This window comes from Notamacropus eugenii, chromosome 2 (genome assembly GCF_028372415.1).
Source record: "Notamacropus eugenii isolate mMacEug1 chromosome 2, mMacEug1.pri_v2, whole genome shotgun sequence".
Classification (NCBI taxonomy): Eukaryota; Metazoa; Chordata; class Mammalia; order Diprotodontia; family Macropodidae; genus Notamacropus; species Notamacropus eugenii.
Window position 1 is genome coordinate 213,950,013 of NC_092873.1, and position 22,257 is coordinate 213,972,269.

Below are 22,257 nucleotides of genomic sequence, written 5' to 3' on the forward strand. Positions count from 1 at the left end.
GATTTCAGGCAATCTATGCCTGTTTTAAGTGATTGATTGCCTTTTGTATTTCTGTAGATTCCATAACTACTTTCAGGTACCCAGGTAGAGAATCATCATTGTCATAATAACAGCAAGACACAAATCAGAAAAAATAAAAGAAAGCATAAGAAATGAGAATTCATAAAGAAATAAGTTGCGTGAGGAATATGAAATGATTATTACACATGAATATTTTTCCAAAAGTTCTCACAGATGTGGAAAGAATACTAGAGTTGGAATCACTTAAGCTATTTTTTATCTTGGCTCTGATCATTACGACCTGTGTGGCCATAAAAAAAAAAACAAAACAAAGTTGTTTAACCTCTCTGAGCCTCAGTTTCTTCATTTGTAAAAATAGGAGGACTTGATTATGTGATCTATAAGATACCTTCCACCTCAAGACCTTTGATCCTTGGGTTCTAAAAAGGGCACCTCCCCAAATTGTTATGTATTTATTTAGTCATTAAGATTTTCATTCAATTTGCAGAGAAAACCCTTACCAATTAGAGTTGATCAAAAAATAGAACAAAATGTTCATGAGGTCATGGGTTCTCCCTCATTAATGGTTCTTCAAGCACAGGCTGAATCATCACTTCTCTGAGATGATCTAGGAAGGAACTTAGGCGCTAAGTGTAGCAGGGAAGTAAAATAACTTTATCTTTAATATCCCTTTAAATATCATAGTATCATAGATTTAGAACTATAAGGGAGCTTGGAGGTCAGCTAGTCCAACCTCCTTGTTTTACAGTAAGGACAGGTTGTGGCTTTCACAAGCTCACACTGAGAGTTTGGGAAGTGGAATTTGAACCTAGAATCCTGATCCTAACGTACTATTATGATCTCAGTTATTATTATCAATAATCCTATCATTCAGAGGAAATCTTCATCACAGCTGTGTTTATATATACATGAGTCTATCTATGGCAGAACTATTCAGTACACTTGCCATTCCCTCTTTGTTCAAATCCCTAACATTTAGCACTTCTCTGCCTATTCTAAAGATTAATCAATGCAAAATTTTTAATCAAAGATTTGTCATAACTGAATATATATTTGCACATTTTAAGAGCTTGGATTTCTCTATTCTTTCCCCAATTTCTCTCATTTTGCAATCCTCCATATCTACTGCAACTGGCAATGGCATTGTCATTGGGTTTTTTGGTTGTTGTTCAGTCATATTTTAGTCATGTCTGACTCTTCATTACCCCATTTGGAGTTTTTTTGGCAAAGGTACTGGAATGGTTTGATATTTGCTTCTCCAGCTCTTTCTACAGATGAAGAAATGGAGCCAAACAAGATTAAGTGTCTCACCCAGGAGGCTAGATTTGAACTCAGGAAGATAAGTCTTCCAGGGCCTGTGCTCTATCTACTGCACCACCCTTGGTTTGGATCTGAGTTAGAGGGTCTGGTTTCAATTCCTGGTCCTAATGAGACATGTCACTTAATGTCACTGCGGCTCAACAGTTGAACGTGTAAAATAAAGGAGTTGGTCTAGATTACCTCTGAAGTTCTTCTTTCACTACATCTAGAATGCTATGATCCTATGTTCTTAGTATTTGGTCTAGGCCTTGCTGTGAGTGTGCTGTCACCCTTTTTTATCTGGATACCCAAGAGACATGTCGATACCCATATCCATGGACCATCCATCAGCAACTGACAGAAAATTTGAATGTTCCACAAAACTTTTGCTACTAAAAATTCTTTCACAATGGAATGTAAGCTACCCAATCACAGGGACTTCCTTAACTCTGTATTTATATCCCCAGTACTTAGCATTGTGCTGGCACAAAACAGGTGTTTAATGAATGCTCAATGACTGATTTATTACTTCTGTAAAGCCCTCTGAGTAAAAACCAACTATCCCTGGTTTCCACTCCACCCGTTATCCTTCCAGTCCCTTCCCTTCCCCCGTCTCCCTGTGAGTCACCTAGACCTGCCCTAAAGTTGTAGAAGGCACAACATAAACAATATTTTTGTTGTTTGCTGCTGCTGTCCAGGTGTTTCAGTCATGTCCTCTTTGTGACCTCATTTGGGGTTTCCATGGCAGAGATACTGGAGTGGTCTGCCATTTCCTTCTCTAACTCATTTTACAAATAGGGAAACTGAAGCAAGCAGAGTGAAGTGACTTACCTAGGGTCATACAGCTAGTTAAGTGTCTGAAGCCAGATTTAAATTCAAGAAGATGAGTCTGCCAGGCCCAGCACTTTATCCCCTGCACCACCTAGCTGACCTAACAACATTTGCATGAAAATTTTAAACAAAGCAGCCATTGGTAGGTTAAGTAATATAGAAAGTGGTCAAAATATCAAGAAATGCCCTTTCATGGCCTAAAACAATAAGAAAAACATGGCTGAACTGACCCAAACCCTCTATGAGGATGATTATCTGAAACTGCACTCCAGGACCTGATAGTAAAAATTGTCCACCAGTGACCTTTAAGCAAAGTGTATGACCTATCTGTGCCGATTTTCCTTTCCATTGATGACAATAATGACAATTAATTAACACAAGCAGAGTGAAGATTCAGAAAAGGCAGCAAATTACTTTGAGAGCTGAAAGTTCTCCTGTAGGTCATTTGTAACATGGGGTTTGTGTGTGTATGTATGTGTGTGAACATGTGTTTTTAATTGTGGAAATTCACAATTTAGCCTGCATGCCCCTGAAGGCATGAGTTTTTTGCAGCCAATCTGCTTCAAGGATCTAAGGCACTCTCATCTGAGTATAATTTCATAATCTCTGATTTTTCATGACTCTTGATGAGTTCATGAAGTGCTTAGTCTTGCAGCGTTAGAATTACAAACATTCATCTGTGTAGAAAAGCAAAAATGCATTCACTACCAAAAGACTCCAGGGTAGTTTCTAAGAGCACATTTAGGTCACTCAATCTATTTCTCATGGCATAAAAGTTGGACTTTTTTTTTATTATGAAAATATAAGAGCTACTCATTCATTTTACAGTTCTTTTGAGTGCTGTGTAATAGAGAAAGCATTCACATGTGATAAAATAATGCCAATAACATGTTCATTTTAAGAGGGACTGGATGATATATTCTTCTTCAGCTGAAATTTATATGAACTCCCGCTCCCAAGCTTTTAAGCAGTGAAAAATTAGAGCTCATCCATCAATATGCCTTTCTTAATACAACAAAAATTCTCCTAAAGCTGATCTGTCCCCACACTAGGGATTTCTTCCAATTGTTTATATATCACTTGTTCTCAGAACCACATTGATTCCAAAATTTGCCTCATAGACATTACTGCCATATTTTTTAATTTTCTCTTTCCCTCTCTGTCTTTAATTCATTACACTTTTATTAAAAAACCTACAATGAGCAGAGGACTGTGCTAGATGTTAAGGGAAATATAAAGTTTAGAAAAAAGTATATTCCTTGCCTTCATGAAGCTTATTGTTTAGAAGAGGAATTAGACACATAAACCAGAAAATTGCATTTGTTAAAAAAGTGGTATGTGAGGCCTAAGAGAGAAAAAGGATCTATCAACTGAATGAATTATGGAAAACTCCTCAGAAGAGGTGGTATTTGGGGCTTTCAGGGATAGGTAGCAATTAAATAGGCAAAAACAAAACAAAACAAAAAAAATGAAAGAGGATATACCAAATATCACGAGGAACATGAGCAAAGCCACTGTTAAGAAAGGGCAGCGACAGGTTTTTAAGACAGAAAACAATCTGTTGTTGTGCAGTCATTCAGTCATGTCCAACTTTCGCACACTAAGCCCTTCTAACCTCCACTCTCTCTCAAAGTCTGTCGAAGTTCACTCTCTCTCAAAGTCTGTCCAAGTTCACGTCTGTTTTTTCCATGATACTGTCTGTCTCATCCACTGCCATCCTTTTTTTCTTTTTGCCTTCAATCTTTCTCAACATCAGGGTCTTTTCCAAAGAGAAGTCTAGCTTAGCTCAAATATCAAGCAGGTGGAGGGATTTCTTAGTAAGACAAAACAAAATATAGATTAGAATCAGAATGTGGAGGAGGTTGCGTGCCAGGCAAAGGAGTTGGATTTAGTAAACAATAGGGAAATATTGAAAATAATTGAGCAAAATAGTGTAATAACCATATTGATGCATAAGGAAGATTCATTTGGCAGGCATATTTGGAAGACTGATCCATGGATCAGAGGAATGGGATTAGTGATATCACAAATGTCATTTGGAGATTATTAGAATAGTTGAATCAAGTAACAATGAAGAGCCATGAAAAGATGGCAGCACTGGGAAGAGAGAGGGAGGGGGAAAGTGCCAGAGATACTGCAGAGGTAGGATTTGTAGAACTTGGCAAATAATCGGATAAGGGAATTGGAAATGGGAGAGTCAGTGATAACACCAGTATTATAATAATAACAATAACTAACATTTATGTAATGTTTTAAGGTGTGCAAATCACTACACAGATATGATGTCACTTGGTCCTTACAGTAACCCTGGGAGATACATGCCATTATTTTATTCATTTTTATTCACCAAATGAGAATACTAATGTGAGAGAAATTAAGTGAATTGCTCCAAAACACACAGCTCCGCAGTATCTGAGGCAACATTTGAAACCTGGCATTCCTGACTCTAAGTCTAATACTAGCCACTATAACAGCTGGTTGTCAACAGTCAAGCTATATGAAGGAATGGGCTTAGGGAAAAGCAATGGGACTGTTTGGAATGCTTTGGGTTTAACTTTGTTCCTGAACATTTAAATATCTAAAGAAGATTGGTCTAAAAAGTACAGTGAATAAAAATGACAATATAAGAAAGGGTGGAGCTCTGTAGAATATCCACCCCTCCATCATTGTCTCATGAGTTCAATACCTACTATAAATCAGATCTCCTAGTTTTATTACACACACATATGTGAATGCAAATACATATATGTTCATATCCATATATAATATATACATACACCTACATGTAAATTCATGTGTAACATACTCACATACATTCACATATGCATAGATGTACATAGATATTACACACATGCATACACATATAGTTTTGGCAGGTAGAAAGTTATATGAGGGATATAATCTTTACAGACCACAGAAAAATTGAAAGTTTGGTGATTTCATGAAAAAAGATAATAAAAGCAACTACACAGTACAAGTAACTAACAGTAGCATCTCTCAGCAAATGGGTAATGAGTGGGTACTTGTGCTGGTAGATGGAGAGATCCACAAAATTGACCATACTCACACCAAGATGGTATGGGGCTCTATCTGAAGCTACATAAATCTTGTAGCTCCTATGCTGTCTGTGGGTTTTCTTGGCTAAGAACCTGGAGTGGTTTGCCTTACAGATGAAGAAAGTGAGTCAAACAGGGTTAATTGACATATCTAGGGTCACACAACTACTAAGTGTCAGAAGCAGAATTTGAATTCAGGTCTTTTTGATTCCAGGTCTGGCACTGTATCCACTGAGCCACTTAGCTGCCCTAATTTTAAATACTGTGCCCCAAAATGGAATAAAATAAGAAATCTTAGTGAATATGTCAGATCTCCCCCTTTTGTTGCTGATCGTTATATAAACTGCCTTTATCTTTCATAGCAGGACTACCCATGGTGTGCTATATTATCTTTGGAAACTGTAATGTTAAGCAGATGCTAAATACTGTTATGGAATGTGTCACATTTATTTATTGATCTTTACTATTTGTTTTACCCCATGTAGCTGTAAACGAAAAAGCTATAAAACTAAATGAAACTCTTGGAGTCCAGGACAAAGCCTTGGAGAAAAGTTTTCAAGAACTACAGCAAGAGATTGATCAGATGATGGCGGAGTTAAGGCAGAAAAATCTAGATATGCAAAATGAAGTTGTCCAGGATGAGTTGGTGTAAGTCAGTCTACCATAGACTTTCTTTTTCTGAACCTTATACTTGTGCTTCTTAATCTTTTTTAATTCTATGTACATCTCTAAAATGTTTGACTTAAACATTTCACATCTGGAGGCAAAAGGTTCCTTACATTCAGTGATAAAACTTGATGCATGGGAGAAGAGTGCTGGAAGAGAAATGTTGAAAAGAAGGGGTAAAAAAGAAATTAGTGATTGTAGGAATGAACAAAGAGAAGATGGAATAAGGAACCAAGAGAACACCTGACTTGCAGTAATACTACTCTGACATAATTATCCATAGAAATTTAACATGGGTTCCTTTGGCCCCACTCTGAGGGCCAGGTCTGTTCCATTTTACCTGCAACCCTAGGGTTCCGTGGTACACTGAAGGCATTGGGGTTCTCAGCTGTGTGATATTTGTTCAATTTTTAGCTAATTGTCTTCCCTCCATTTTTAGAGGTCTAATCACTAGGATCCCACTTTCATTTAACCACTTAACATAAGATTCCCTAAATGGATATTTACTTCAAAGATATAGCAACAGCATACAAACATATCCTCTAACTCCTTGGTGTTATTATTCCTCCTCTATTATCTAGGTCTTTAGGAAGGGCAGAGGGATTAGGACCTCAGTATAATTCTATTCATATATAACATCATTAGTCCTACCAAGCTCAAACCCAAATCCCCACTGAACTATCTTTCCAGAGCCCTGCTCTTTAGGTCTTCCTAGCTAGGATGGTTTGAATTCCCTATATGGATTTCTAGATACCTCGGTCCTCAGGGCTCAAGCTCCCAGGTCAAAAATTCTACTCCATTCCCCAAGAATTGAAAAGGATGAAAGGAAGGCAGAGCCAAGATAGTAGAGAAAAGCCAGGAAGTTGCCTGCGCTCTCCCAATTTTCCCTCAGAAACACCATTAAATCAAGCCTCTAAACAGATTCTAGAGTAATAGATTGACAAAGTGAAAAAGTTTCCCAGCTTAAGATAACTTAGAAGAACTCAAAAAAGATCTGTCTCACTTACAGGGGAATATGAATTGGTCTCAGGCCCAAAAAACCTTCTTGGAAGGGCTTAAAAAGGATTTTTAAAAATCAAATAAGAGAAGCAGAAGAAAAATTGGGAAAAGAAATGAGAGTTATGCAAGAGAGTCAATAGATTAGAAAAGAAAGGACAAAAACTGACTGAAGAAAACAATTGCTTAAAAGATACAGTTGGTCAAATGGGGGGAAAATGCACTGAAGAAAGCAATTCCTTAAAAAGTAGAGTTAGCCAAATGGAAAGGGAGATACAAAAGCCAACTGAAGAAAATAATTCCTTAAAAATTAAAATTGGGCAAGTGGAAGTTAATGACTCTATGAGAGATCAAGAATCAGTCAAACAAAATCAAAAGAATGAAAGAAAAGAAGAAATGTAAAATATCTTATTAGAAAAACCACTGACCTGAAAAATAGATCCAGGAGAGGTAATTTAAGAATTATTGAACTACCTGAAAGCCATGATAAAAAAAAAAAGACCCTGCACAGCATCTTTCAAGAAATTATCAAGAAAAACACCCATGGTGTAAGAGTGAAATAGTCATTGAAAGAATCCACTGATCATTTCCTGCAGGAGATCCCAAAATGAAAACTCGTGAGGAATATGGTAGCCAAATTCCAGAATGATCATTTCAAGGAGAAAAGGCTACAAGCAGTCAAAAAGAAATAATTCAAATATCAAGGAGTCGCAGTCAAGATTGCATAGAATTTAGCAGCTTCTATAGATTAACAGAAGAAGAAATAAAATATTTAAATAAGCCCATTTTATTAAAAAGAAGTTGAACAAGCCATGAATGAACTCCCTAAGAAGAAATCTCCAAGGTCAGATGGATTTACAAGTGAATTCTACCAAACATTTAAAGAACAATTAATTCCAATACTATATAAACTATTTCGAAAAAATAAGCAAATTCCTTTTATGACACAAATATAATGCTGATACCTAAACCAGAAAGAGCCCAAACAAAGAAAACTATAGACCAATTTCCTTAATGATTGTTAATGCAAAAATTTTAAATGCAATATTAGCAAAGAGATTACAGCAATTTATCATGAGGATAATACAGTAATAATATAGGTGGGATGTATACCAGGAATGTATATACCAGGTTTAATATCAGGAAAACTATCAGTGTAATTGAGCATATCAACAAAACTAACAGAAATCATATTGTTATCTCAATAGACAGAGAAAATGCTTTTGACAAAAAACAGCACCCATTCCTATTAAAAATGCCAGAGCAGGGTTTCTGAAACTTTTTCCACTCAGGAACCCATTTTCCATTTAAGCAATGTCATTGGCACTGTGTGGTCAGAGGGCATGTACAATGTGGGCTTTGTGTTAAGAACCAAGGCTGCAGTGAAGTTACACCATACAACACAGGCAAGTGCTGCTAGAAACAATTCAGATTCATTACACATTTGATTTTTAATTAATTTTTGGTCATTGAACATTCAAAAACCCTTTGCTATTGCAAAATTTTTCATGACCCTATATAGAGTTTCAACCCACGGTTTAAAAAACATTGTACTAGAGACCACAGGAATAAATGGAGTTTTCTTTAAAATGATAAGTAGTGTCTATCTAAACCCAGCAGTAAGCATTATATGTAATGGGGATAAGCTACAGGCTTTCTCAGTAAGTTCAGGGGTGAAACCAGGATGCCCATTATCACCACTATTATTTAATTTTGTACTAGAAATGTTAGCTATACAAATAAGAGAAGAAAAAGAAATTAAAGAAATTAGAATATGCAATGAGGAAACAAAACTATCACCTTTTGTAGATGACATGATGGTATACTGACAGAACCCTAGAGAATCAACTAAAAACCTATTTGAAATAATTAACAACTTTGGCAAAATTGCAGAACATAAAATAAACCCATATAAATCATCAGCATTTCTTTATATGACCAACAAAGCCCAATAGCAAGAGACAGAAAGACAAATTCCATTTTAAATAACTGTAAATAATATGAAATATTTGGGAATCTACCTGCCAAGACAAACTCAGAAACTATATGAACACAATGACAAAACACTTTTCACAGAAGTAAAGTCAGATCTAAACAATTGAAAAAGTATCAATAGCTTATGGGTTGGCTGAGCTAACTTAATATAAATGACAATTCTGCCAGATTAGTTTACTTACTCAGTGCCATAATATCTACCAAAAATTATTTTGTAGAGCTAGAAAAAATAATAACAAAATTCATCAGGGACAACAAAAGATCAAGAATATCAAGGGAATTAATGAAAAAAAATACAAAGGAAGGTAACCTAGTACTGCCAGATCTAAAACTATATTAGCAGTAATAATCCTCAAAACTCTTTGGTACTAGCTAAGGAATAGAGTGCTAGATCAGTGGAATGTGTTAGGTACACAAGACATAGTAATCAATAACTATAATAATCTATTGCTTGATAAACCCAAAGACTCCAGCTTCTGGGATAAGAACTCATTATTTGACAAAACAGCTAGGAAAACTGGAAAATAGTATGTCAAAAAGTATGCATAGACCAGCATCTTCCACTGTACACCAAGATGGTCAGAATGATTACATGAGTAATAAAGGATGATGCCATAAGCAAATTAGGAAAGCAAGGAACAGTTTACCTACTATGGAGAAAAGAAGAACTTATGACAAGAGACAGAGAATGTTATGAAATTCAAAATGAACAATATTGATTATATTAAATTTAAAAGATTCAGCACAAACAAAACCAATGCAACCAAGATGAGAAGGAAAGCAGAAAGCTGGGAAACAATTTTTACAGCCACTGTTTCTGACAAAGACCTCATTTTTCAAATATACAGAAAACTGAGTCAAATTTATAAGAATACAAGTCATTTCCCAATTGATAAATGGTCAAAGAATATGAACAGGCAGTTTTCAGATGAATCAATTAAATTAAAGCTATCAATAGTCATATGAAAAAATGCTCTAAATCACTATTGATTAGAGAAATGCAAATTAAAACAACTCTGAGATACTACCTCACACCTACCAGATTGGTTAATATGATAGAAAAGGAAAATGACAAATATTGGAGAAATAGTGAGAAATTTGGAACACTAAAGCATTATTAGTGGCCTTGTAAATTGATCTAACCATTCCGGAGAGCAATTTGGTACTATGCCCAAAAGGCAAGCAAACTGTGCATACCCTTAGATTCAGCAATACTACTACTAGGTCTGTGTCCCAAAGAGATCATTAAAAAGGGAAAAGGATCCACATGTACAAAAACTGTAATAGCAACACCTTTCATGGTGGCAAAGAATTGGAAATTGAGGGGATACCCATCAATTGGGGAATGACTGAACAAGCAGTGGTATATGAATGCGATGGAATACTATTGTGCAATAAGAAATGATGAGCAGGTGAATTTCAGAAAAACCTGGACTTACATGAACTAAAGCTCAGTGAAGTAAACAGAACCAGGAGAACATTGTACACAGTAAAAGCAACATTGTGCGATGATCAGCCATGACAGACCTGGCTCTTCCTAGCAGTAGATTGATCTAAGACAATTCCAAGAAACTCATGACGGAACATTCTGTCCACATCCAGAGAAAGAACTATGGAGTCTGAGTGCAGATCGAAGTAGATTACTTTCACTTTTTTCTTTTCTGTGGTTTTTCCTTTTTTGTTCTGACATTTATCACAACATGAGCAATGCAGAAATATGTTTGAAGTGATTGTATATGTACAACCTATGTCATAGTGCTTGCTATCTTGGGGAGAAAGAAGAGGAGGCATAAGGAAGGGAGGGGAAAAAATTGGTACTCCCAATCTCATAAAAAGATGTGTTGAAAACTATCTTTACATGTAATTAGAAAAAAAGTAAAATACTATTAAATGGGAATGGGGAGAAGAAAGATTTTTTAAAAAGATGAAAGAAAAAGGCTAAAATTCCAGGTTTATTTCTTGGGGCCAAATGCCCTAAGGGGATTGCTATGTTCGTCCTTCATTGCTGAAGAAGACCATGCCATCAGAGAAATGATGACATGACTTGCACTTGACTTTGACTGAATCCAGAGACCTGATATTCCTCAGGATGACTGGAGATGACCCAGGATGCACTGGGAGACCTTGGGCCCTTTAGGCCAAGGTCTTTGCAAGCTTTCACTTAGCGTGAGGCAACACCCATTCATTAAATAGGCCTGTTTAAGAAGTAGCCAGGGCATGGCCCCTTTTAGTGAAGTCAAGAAAAAAGAAGGGTATCAGACTGGGTGGGAAACAGCAACAGTTACTATTGATAATCACTCTGAAGCTAGGAGGGTCCAGAGGGGCCCTCAGGCAGGGCCCCAAAGGAGTCCACCCTAAGGGGTAAGAAGGAAGATAACCCATAGGGTTTCCTCATTTACCCCATGGTGTCACCTAGTATGAGTAAAGGTATCCTTCACCCTCAGACACGAAAGCAAGAAAAAACTACATTGCTGGACAGTTTAAAAGATACAGTTCCAGCCATAATACAGCCAATGCAAAAAAAGCTACTTTCAGTTCTGTAGTAGGCAAACACATGTTGTTTACACATGCATCAGTTTTATTGTCATCCAGAATCAGGTACCCCAATATTTTCCATGTAAGTTGCACCATTTTAGGCATTCTACACATACCTCCATTGGAAGCTGTGTCCTAAAACGTCATCAGAGAGTCTAAAAAATCAGTAACATGATTAAGGGATGATAGAAACTTGTCAAAATAAAGGAAGGATTAAACACAGAACTATGATAAAAACCAACAGCACATGAAAACGCAAGAAGTACAGAAAAAAAGTTTTAATGTATATATATTTCAGCCTACATATAAAATAATGTGTTTACATGCTGTAGTCATGGTGACACTAGTTATTAATTTAATGGTTTGATTAACTGTGTATTAGTGATTCAAAAAACATGCATGGTGTCTTTTTTTTTTTAAGTCCGGAAAAAAGGATAAACACAAGCATAATTTACTAATATTCCCAGTTTACCAAATACTTTGTTGGTGTCATCAAAGATACTAAAAAAAGGATTAGAAACATCAAATAAAGAAACCAAGAATAAATTGGTTTGAAAGAAGCAATAAAAAAAGAAGAGGAAAGTAATTGACTATTGTTAGGAGATGTATCAAAATCCATTCAACAAACCTATTAGGGAGCAAACTATTTTTTAAGTACAAGTGAAAGTAGAAGACTTCTGAGTCCCTTCAAACCATGAGAGCCTTTGATCCTTTCTCAAGCATCTACAATGCGCACGGGATGATGTTAGTTTCTGGGGAGACGCAATGTTTAGATAAGGCGCAGTCCCTGCACTCGTGAGGCTTACGTTCTGTTAGAGGACTGACACAAAGTAATATCAATAGTATGTGTTGAACGAATTAGACAGAAGTAAAATAATGCTCTGTGAAGTTCAGGAGGGAGGGTCATTACTGATCAAGGCAGGGGAGGATCACGGAACAGGCAGCACTTAAGTTAGACCTTAAAGGTTGAATAAGAATCCAGCAGGTAAAAGAAAGAAAAGGACATGTCAGACAGATGAGAACAATAACATGAGCCAAGGAAAGGAAAGGAATAAGCATGTATTAAGCTCCTACTAGGAGCCAGGAACTGTGCTAAACACTTAACAAATATTATTTGATTTGATCATCAGAGCAACCGTGGGATGGGGATGCTGTTATTATTCCCATTTTACAATGAGAAACTGAGGCAGGCAAAGGTTAAGTGATTTACCTAGGGTCACACAGCTAGCAAGTGGCTGAAGCTAGATTTAATCTCAGGTCTTTCTGACTGCAGGATCAGAGCTCTAGCCACTGTGCAACCTAAATGCCTGAAAAGATGTGGAAGATCACAAGACATTCTTTGGAGGGGGGAGGGTGTCAAATAATGGTCCCATTTAGTTGAATTCACGTATGTATATGTCCACAGAATAATATAAACATTAGAAACAGAAGAAATGCAAGAGAGTTTATGTAGTTGTCATTACAAGAATATGTGAAAGATCAAATTACCATATATTTAGAAGCCAGGAGAAACCCTGAATACTGAGACCTATTGAGGTAAAGAGCCTTCTCCAGGCCTTACAGGTATTAAGTCTTAAAACCAGGTTTTAGTGCTCCAAATTATCTGATTCATCAGTGTAAGAAAAAGACTTAGCAGATAGGTTTTAGAGAATCACTTAGGTTCATAGAGGCCAAGAAACTTGCAGAGAACCCAGGTCTCCCTATTATCCACTCTGCCATACTGGTGCTACCGTGTGTAGTTGTTTCTAGAAAAATAATGGATTTGCTGCATAAAACTTTTCCTATGAAAAGTTCCAACTTTTCAAATTTATATCATTTTCTGGGCAAGATGTATATCTGCTCAGCCACAGAGACAGAAAATATATAACTATGATGGGATTAGGTACAAAAAAATCAGATGAGACAGGAAAAGAATAGGGAACAAGTTACAGTAATAATACCCAACTAGCCAAAGAAGTAGCTTATCAGACTTCTGTTAGGCCACATCTTCAAATCAGGCATATCAATATTCAGTCCCCTTCATTCAGACTAATGGTGAAGTGTTCCAAGTGTCTCATTAGGGTGGATGAGGTGATGCTTTTTGACAAGTGAAGTGATTCATAAAACTCACTTCATCAGCCTGATTCTTAGAATGACTGTGAAAAAGTATCTCACTTCCAAAATGATTATACACCACTGATAAGGACTAAAGACTTCTATTTTTAATTCTCATAAAAATGGATTGTGATTTTTCAAGTACCAATTTTCTAATTGCTTTAGTAACAAGGAATCTGCTTACTACCTCTTTCCATACTTGCTTTGCTTTTTTTCTGTTTCTTTCTTTTAACTTTGGTATTTCTTTTGCACATGATTTGATGCAACAAAAACACTTGCAGTGGTAAGGTGGGCTTATGATCTGCTCTTGGGGTTGGTGTGATTGCAGAGCTGCTGAAGCCCTTCTAAGGAAAGTCAAGAAGTTGTTTGGAGAATCACGGGGGAAAAATGAAGAGTTGGAAAAAGAGCTTAGGGACAAACTGAATGACTACAAGAGCAAAATAGATGATGCCCAGGACCTGTTGAGAGAAGCCACCGATAAAATCAGAGAGGCTGATCGCTTATCTGAAACAAACCAAAAAAACATGACCGATCTGGAGGTAAGTCCCAAGTTGGGGTATTGGATCAAAATGTGGGGCAACTGGGGATGGGGAAAAACTAGAAATGGAGTTTAAGGACTGAGGCTATGGAGTTAGCTAACATTTCTCTACAATCAAAAACCTCAGGCATACAAAGTCCAAAAATGGTACTTGGGGCAGAGCAAACACTAGGAATAGGCAAAGAAACACAAGATGGAAAGGAAAGAATTTAAGGGATAAGTAACGAGACACTTAAAATTGCTTTTTAAAATGCATATATATTGAATGCCAAGAAACTCAACTAACTTTGGCACATAAGTGTTTGTGTTAACATATGATGAAATGCAAAGCCTCTATGCCAGAATAATACACTTTGGAAACTGAGAGGGCAAGGAAGGAGGCTAGCAATTTTCTGTTTTTGTCTAAGGTACACAAATACTCTTTTAGTGGGAAGAGGAGGTAAATAATGTTCTTTTAAAGTATTTTTTTCTTCCACGTTGCCAGCTTTTGTCTCACAGTCAAAGTAAAACTATCTCAAAATGTCACAATTTAATGTGGTATATTTGAAACAATACTTAACTGGCTATACTCCTAACTTTGGCAGTAAGCAGCTGTTAAATGCCCTTAGACAAGTCTCTAAACTAGTAAATACTTCAAAATGCACCCAATATTTTCCTCTAAATCTCATGACAACGTATATGTACCAATGGAGTATCTAGGTCATCTCGTCATTCATTTCTCATGCTTCACAAATGATCCATTTCTTCTCCCAGGAATGTATCTCTCTGATGATGTCCTTTATACGCTATTTCTCTTAAACAGTTATTCAAGAGTGATATGAGACTACCTATTTATATCTGCTACTCATTCCTCCGTTACCCTTTAGGGAATCCACAATTTTAATTTTTTAGGAAGTATGGTATTCTGTAATAAATTGCTTCATTTCTCAGGGAGGGAATAGAGAAGGGAGAGAGGGAGAGAATGTGGAACTCAAAATTTTTTTAATGAATATTAAAATTATTTTTACATGTGATTGGGAAAAATATTATTCAAAATAATTTAAAGAAAAAATATGATATTTTATGTATCTCAGCAATATAGAAACTCCAGAAGAATATTGCTATTGAAAGGATGAAAATTTGTTTTTCCCAAAGAAAATCAAATTTAGGTCTACCTCATTATCCATGTGCTATATATGTCTACATATATATATATACATATATATATGTATATGTATATATATATATATATATATATATATATATATATATATATATATATATATATATATATATACAGACTAACACATATCCTACTGTATGGATTGTCCATTTAATCTATAGTTGTAAAAGTCTGGAAAACAGGCATTATTCTTCCACTTTTTTTTTAATAGAGATAGACATACGCGGTTTTGTCTTCACCACTCAGCTTATATGCTTTACCCAAGCTTTCCAATGATCAAATTTTCACTGATAAACCCTATGGCCTTTCTGAATACTCATACTTCTTGACCTTTTGAAATTGTTGATCCCCCTTCTTCTGGATACCCTTTCAACCCTGGGTTTTCATAACCCTGCCTTGTTCTGGTTCTCTTCCCACCAGTCTGAACTATCCTCATTGTCCTTTGCTAGGATCATTTTCTATTACTTACCCTTTAAGTATGGGCTTTGTCCTGGGCCCTTTCCTCTTCCCTCTGCACTACCTCCCTTGGTGATCTCATCAACTTCTGCATATTCAACTAATATCTTTATGCAATTTTACAGAACTGTCCTTCATTATCTCTCCCACATTTCCAAACTCAACACTTAAAAGAGAACTCATTATCTTTCAAACTAAACTTTCCCTTCCTCCTAACTTCCCTATTTCTATCAAGGGCACCATCATGATTCCTGTCATCTAGGTTCACAGCATAAGAACAATTCACAGCTCTTCACTATTATTCAAACCCCATTTCCAACCAGTTGCCAAGTCTCATTGATTATATCTCCTCAATATCCGCATTCCCTTCACTCCTGACACCATAGCCACTCCAGTTCAGGTATGCATTACTTCTTGCTTAGACTTTATGATAAGATCCTAATTCATCTCCCTGATTTCAGTCTCTTCCCTCTACAATCAATCCTCCTTAGAGCTGACAGTTAGCACAATGTCATCTACGGACAAGACCTGAACATCCTCCATAACAATGACAAACTTTTGGCAAGCTTACAACTATTTTACATCCCATTTAATATTAATAACCAGATATCATTAAATAGCTATCTCTGTTGTTAAATCTTTCAAGGAATTTTTTGCATGTAATTTAGACATATGTACCTTGATGGAGGAGGGTCTTTAAAGGAGCATTTCATCATACCAAATCAAAGCCTTTTTCATAGTCAATAAACAATTAAGCACCATGGGATCTTGTTCTCTGTATACTTTTCAATCAATTGGTTGACAGTATGAGTAGAATATCATTTTTAAACTCTTTATTTTCTCTTGTACCTTCATCAGTGCCCTCAATATTCATGTGGTTTATTCTCATTTTAAAAAATTGTAGAGATAAAAAAAGAAGGGTTATAGTAGTTCCTAATGTTTGACTTTTTCAGGATTGGTGTTCCTTATTTTTCCATTTGGTACATCATTTCTTCTTTCAGATATCTTGAAAATCAATGCCCCAAGGTCTAGAAAATTATGTTACCTCCAGCACAAACCTATTTTGTTTTCTCCAACAGCATTTCTTTTTCCTCATGTGGCACATCAGAGACTTGTGATATTAGAGTACAAATGTAGCGGCTACATTCTGATGGTGAAAAGGATTTGTCATAAAAATCATTATAGATCTTTTTTTCCATTTATTTTTTATCCCCCTGGTTTCAATCTTAAATTCCTTTGGGATGATTAAGACTAATGAGATCTTTTATCAAGTTTTTTTTATAGACTTTCCCCCATCTACTAATGTTTGCTTTCTTAAAAAAAAAAAAGTAATGCTATAATCTTTCATCTTTCCCCCTTATAAGATTTTATTAACAAGTTTATGTTATAAATTTATGTGTCTCTTGGCTATTATATTTTTCCCTTTGGCGACAAAATAATATTAGCTGGCTGTGCCAGTTTCTAATATCTTTTGGTCTCTTCATTGTAGCGATTGATTTATATCAGTTGGACTTCCTGGAGTAAAGCTGGTAGTCTGTATTACTGCCTGTTCTTTTATCCATTTCAATTTTTTGAGTTTCCAAAAATTGTTTAAATAGTTCAGATTGAATTGCCCCAATTCCTCCCCATATTTTCTGCAAATATTTTATTGTTTCTTATAATTTTATTGATTGTTATTTCAACAAGGCAGTAGTGACTATATACAAATAGGTGATTCAGATATTATAAAAGGAAGTTATTTCTTTGTTAAAAATAGTCATTTTCATTTTTTGTCATCTTATCTAGTAGTCTCTGTGTCCAGCACCCTATTCTTGAAGAAAATATGCTGTATTGGCACGAATCTAGTGTATAATCTAGAAATCTTTCACCTCTCCTATTCTTACTCCCAAATTGTCTTTCCTAATATATCTTCTGCTATCCTCCTCTTTGTTCACCGTCACTTGATGCAGACCTATAACAAGAACGAAGTAACTGGGGCTTTTTCCCAGGGTATTGATATCCAAAGGGTGCACTCCCTTTCCCTCCAACTCTGAGCCTCATACATGGTGGACCCCTACTAGCCTATGTCACATTGCTTGAATCTGATCTCTCACCTAGCTCCAGCCCCTATCATTATGATAATCCCCTGTGATAATGCCCCTCTTCTAGGGCTCTCCAACTCCTAAAATACTGAACTCTCTGGAGGTTGTCATCTCATCTCCCATCAATTTATAAACCCTGTGGTCTAACTGACTGCCCTATAGTAATTTTGGGTAATCCCCCAGCTACCTTCCCAACTGGCTCCCAAGTGAAATAATTCATAGGTACAGATCTCTACTGAAGTCGCTGAATATTATGTTGACTTGAGAAATTTCCTATAAAGTTCTAGAAATTTTTTTTTGCCACCTTATACTCTGCAACAGATGTCAGAGCTTAAGATACCATTATCTTCCAAGAGCATATCACAACTGAAAATGAAACTCAAAGGTGATTGAAGATTGGTATCTCAATTAATTTTTCTCATATGAAGAGACCTACTCAGAGTTCTATTACCTCACCTTTCATCACTGATTTTTTTAGATAGGTATACAGAGAAAAAAATGTAGACACTTCTCTCCTCATATAAAACATCTTTCATCTGCTTTGAGTCTGCAATATCGAGTCAATTTCTTCCCTCCAGTACCTGATAACCAGCATAGCCATTAGAGTTCACATAAGGGTGAACTCACAACCTGCACTGAAAAAACCATTGGATACACAAGTTTATAAGTCATTCTGTGAGACAACTTTTCCCTTAGAGATAAACCTGGCTCCAACTAATCTGATAATGAATCCTAAATCCTTTATAGCATACAGTTTCACTTTCAACCCCAACCTTGGACTCTAGCCTATTTGTTTTTCCCACTTTTCCTCTGGATCAGCAAAAAAGAGGAGAAAAAGGATTTGACTTTTGAAGTGTTCTTTTAAAGGTTTATCTTTGTGAAAAGTCTTTCTCCTCAGATCTGTGAGAAATGGAGGGCAGATGCTTTCACTCCTTGGAATGTGCAACCCTTATCAATTTAGGGTTTTGGCTGTCATGCTCAGCAGTGTTTACAAGAAAAGAAAGAGTGGCATCTTGTAAAGCCAGATTTGGTCCTCGATCATATTAGATAAGGGGCAGCATGATTTATCCAGTTCTGTGATGCCTCCATAATATAACTAACTTACCCAAGGATTCCCCTTTCTATTTTAATGTATCAGTTTTTAAAAGTTGAAATTACATGTGTGAAAAGTATAGTAATTTAGGAAATAGTTTAAGAAGACTAGACCAGCAAATAGTCTTTCCAACAAATCTACCTGGTTAGTGCTTTCAAAACCCAGAAGCCCTCACGTTCAGACATCACCTAAGAGCCCATGACAATGTCAGCATCACACAACTTCACACTTTCTGTGAAGTTCACCATTAAGACCACTTATTCAGCATCCAAGTTTAAATGATGGCCTTTGTATGGCTTTTTTTTTCACATTATGCATCTATATTATGTGTCTTAGTAGTCAGCGAGAATAGTAGCAGTGAATTGAGAGCACTGAGCCTGAAATCAAGGATTCAGAAAGACTTGAGTTCAAATTCAACCTAAGCAAGTCACCTAACCCTCTGTTTGCCTTCAGTTTTCTCCACTACAAAATGCTAATCACAATAGTTCCTACCTTGCAGGAGTGTTGTGCAAATGAGATGATAATTGTAAAGCACACTGTTTGGCACAGAGTAAGAGCTATAAATATGTTAGCTACAATTGTCATTGTTCTTATCATCAATATTATTATTAGTTTTGCTGTCTAGGGCAAAGATAATTAGTACTAGTCAATGTAATGAAAATAAGAACAGCTGATATTTATTATAATACTTTAAAGCTTGCAGATCCTCTTTTACAAATATCTCATTTGATCCTTACCACAACCTCAGGGAGGTGTAAGCCCATTTTTCAGACAGAAGTTAAGTCACTTGTTTAGGATCACACAGCCTGTAAATGTCTGAAACAGGATTTAAACTGAGGTCTTCCTAATCTAGGTCTAGACCTCCAAGTAAGCTTTAGGGTTAGACATTTTCTACCCACATAAAGGTAGGTTCAAACAATATTAATAAATGACAAAGTATTTTTTCACACTATTCAATGAGTTCCATTTCTGTGGACTTCCATCTAGCTTATATCTTGCCATTTTGTCCACGTGAGATAGCATTAGAGACTTTGTCAAATGCCTTGTTGCAATTCAAGAATGTCAAATGTTTGGATTTCACTCTGGCCAAAAAGAACACAGAATTCTTCTCGATAAAAATCATGCTGTCTTCTAATGATCACTACTTCCTCTTTGAAATATTTAAGTTATCATTTCAGTTATACATTTCAGAATTTTGGTAGGAATAGAAGTCAAGTCAATCAACCTATAGTTTAAAGACTCAATTCTATACTTTTTTTGTCAAAATTAAAGCAGCACTTAATCATCTTAATTCTCTAACTTAAGATGAAGGTTCTCCTTGATTTTTTCAAACATCAAAAACAGTGGTTCATAAATCGGATTCAGAAGATTTTTCAGTAAACACACTACTTGTGGCAGGAGTGATAGAAATGAAGGAATAGATAGGAATCACCTTTAACTACTAAGTAGTAAAGCCAGGACTCAAACTCAGGTCTTCTTACTGGGCCTTACAGTGTTCCTGATAGAAGTTCCTTACAATTTTTCCCCCATCATGTTTCTCCTACTGATGCAAGCAAATATTGTATAGGTGCAAATGAAAGGTCTCAGCAAAAACTTCTATGAAAAATTTGTGGAGGTAAGGCTCACTTTCCCCTTAGCGAAGTGGAAGGATTGAGGAAAGCCCCTTCGAACAAGGTGCCTCCTGAATTGAGCCTTAAAGGAAAGTGAGAGGAATTTCAGTAGACTGAAATGAAAAGGAAGTCCATTCCAGATGCAGGAGAGGATATAAACAAAGGCACAGAAGCGAGAGGGGACACAATGTTGACTAGTTCAGTTTGCCTGGAACATAGAATTTATAAAGGAAAATAGAATGAAATATGACTAGAAAGAAAAGTTGGTGACAGTTTTTTGATGTTCTTGGGCAGCATGAATAGTTTATAATTTATTCCCTTGGTGGGGGAGGGGGAGCTGCTGAAGGTTTTTGAGTAGAGAAGTAACATGGATCAGACACATTCAGAGATTCCCAAATCCTTCCTGCTCCTGTATTTCAAGATAGACTGTCAATGCCCAGGCTGTGATTTAGGCACCTTTAGAACCTACAGTAATTCATTTAGTTGCTAGGGTACCATCCAGCTGGTGTGTGTGTGTGTGTGTGTGTGTGTGTGTGTGTGTGTGTGTGTGTGTGTGTACACACATATATACGTATATATGTGTATACACACATATACGTATATATGTGTGTGCGTATATATACATATATACGCACACACATATACGTATATATGTGTGTGCATATATATACATATATATATGCACACACATATACGTATATATGTGTGTGCATATATATACATATATATACACACGTATATGCATATATATACACATATGTATGTATATACATATGTGTATATACATATATATATATATATATCACTTTCAAGTAATAAAAAGTAACCTATTATAAAAGTTAATGTAGATCTCAGAGGTGACTCATTTAGAACTGCTGTGGAAGCCTGGCTCATTATTGTGTTAAGAGACCATAATGTCTGTGACATTGTGTCTAACACCCAGATGGTTATAATCCTCACTCTTAAATTTTTATAATATTCTAAATTACTATGATTCACACTAATGCAACTAACTATATTTAGCAAAATTAATTGTTAAATTCCCAAGTATTGCACAGCATATGAGCATGCTAAGTAGAAAGTATTTTCAACACAAGGTATGAGAAGAGACTGGAAAATCTGAAAATGAGTTCCCTTAGGCACAGTCTTGGAAAAGCTCCATACAGGGGTGCTCTGAGGCTCAAATGAGATAATGAATAGAGAGTACTTTCAAACCTTAAAGCACAATATAAACACCAGTTATTATTATTTTCATTATCTTTATTATTATTAACCTGCTGTCCCAAGGACCCCGTCTAGAGATGACTTTATTCCCTGAGCCTTCTATTTCATTCCTACTGAGACCTAAGCATTTTTATAGAGCAGCACAGGAATGTGCTGCTAAATGTTTAACAACCAGGTTGGGCAAGAAGAAAGAAGAGGGAAATGTATATACACTCATTTTAAAATTTTAATCTGTATTATTAACATTTTTCTTTTGACAATCAACAAACAATAAATCAAGTCTTAACTTATAGCCAGTTTTTGAGGCCTAAGTGTTCACATGGAAAATTTAACAATCAGTTCCATTATACCTGGTTCTAGCACACTCCAGTTACGTAAGGATTATCATAACCATTATACGTGGACTGTTCCCGAAGATCCTACATTGTTAAGGAATGGAGATGGGAGGTGAGAGTATACACTGTGGAAGGAGGTTGAATTGAGTGGACTTTGACTAGCACAGTGTTTTGCACATAGTTCATATGGTGTGGCTTGCAAGAAAATCACTATATTTGCAACCATTGCTTGGTTCCTATCATGACTCTACCACATACCAACTAT

The 22,257-nt window shown here is 36.0% G+C and overlaps 1 protein-coding gene across 2 annotated transcripts in view; it reads left to right on the forward strand.

Annotated features, from left to right (window-relative positions):
- Nucleotides 1-22,257, forward strand: part of LAMA2 (laminin subunit alpha 2) — a 795,715-nt gene that overhangs the window by 647,688 nt on the left and 125,770 nt on the right. For both annotated transcript variants that reach the window (XM_072637652.1, XM_072637653.1), the window contains exons 36-37: nt 5,693-5,855; nt 13,822-14,032. In XM_072637652.1, the coding sequence (XP_072493753.1) occupies nt 5,693-5,855; nt 13,822-14,032 (374 nt within the window). The remainder of the gene's footprint in view (nt 1-5,692; nt 5,856-13,821; nt 14,033-22,257) is intronic.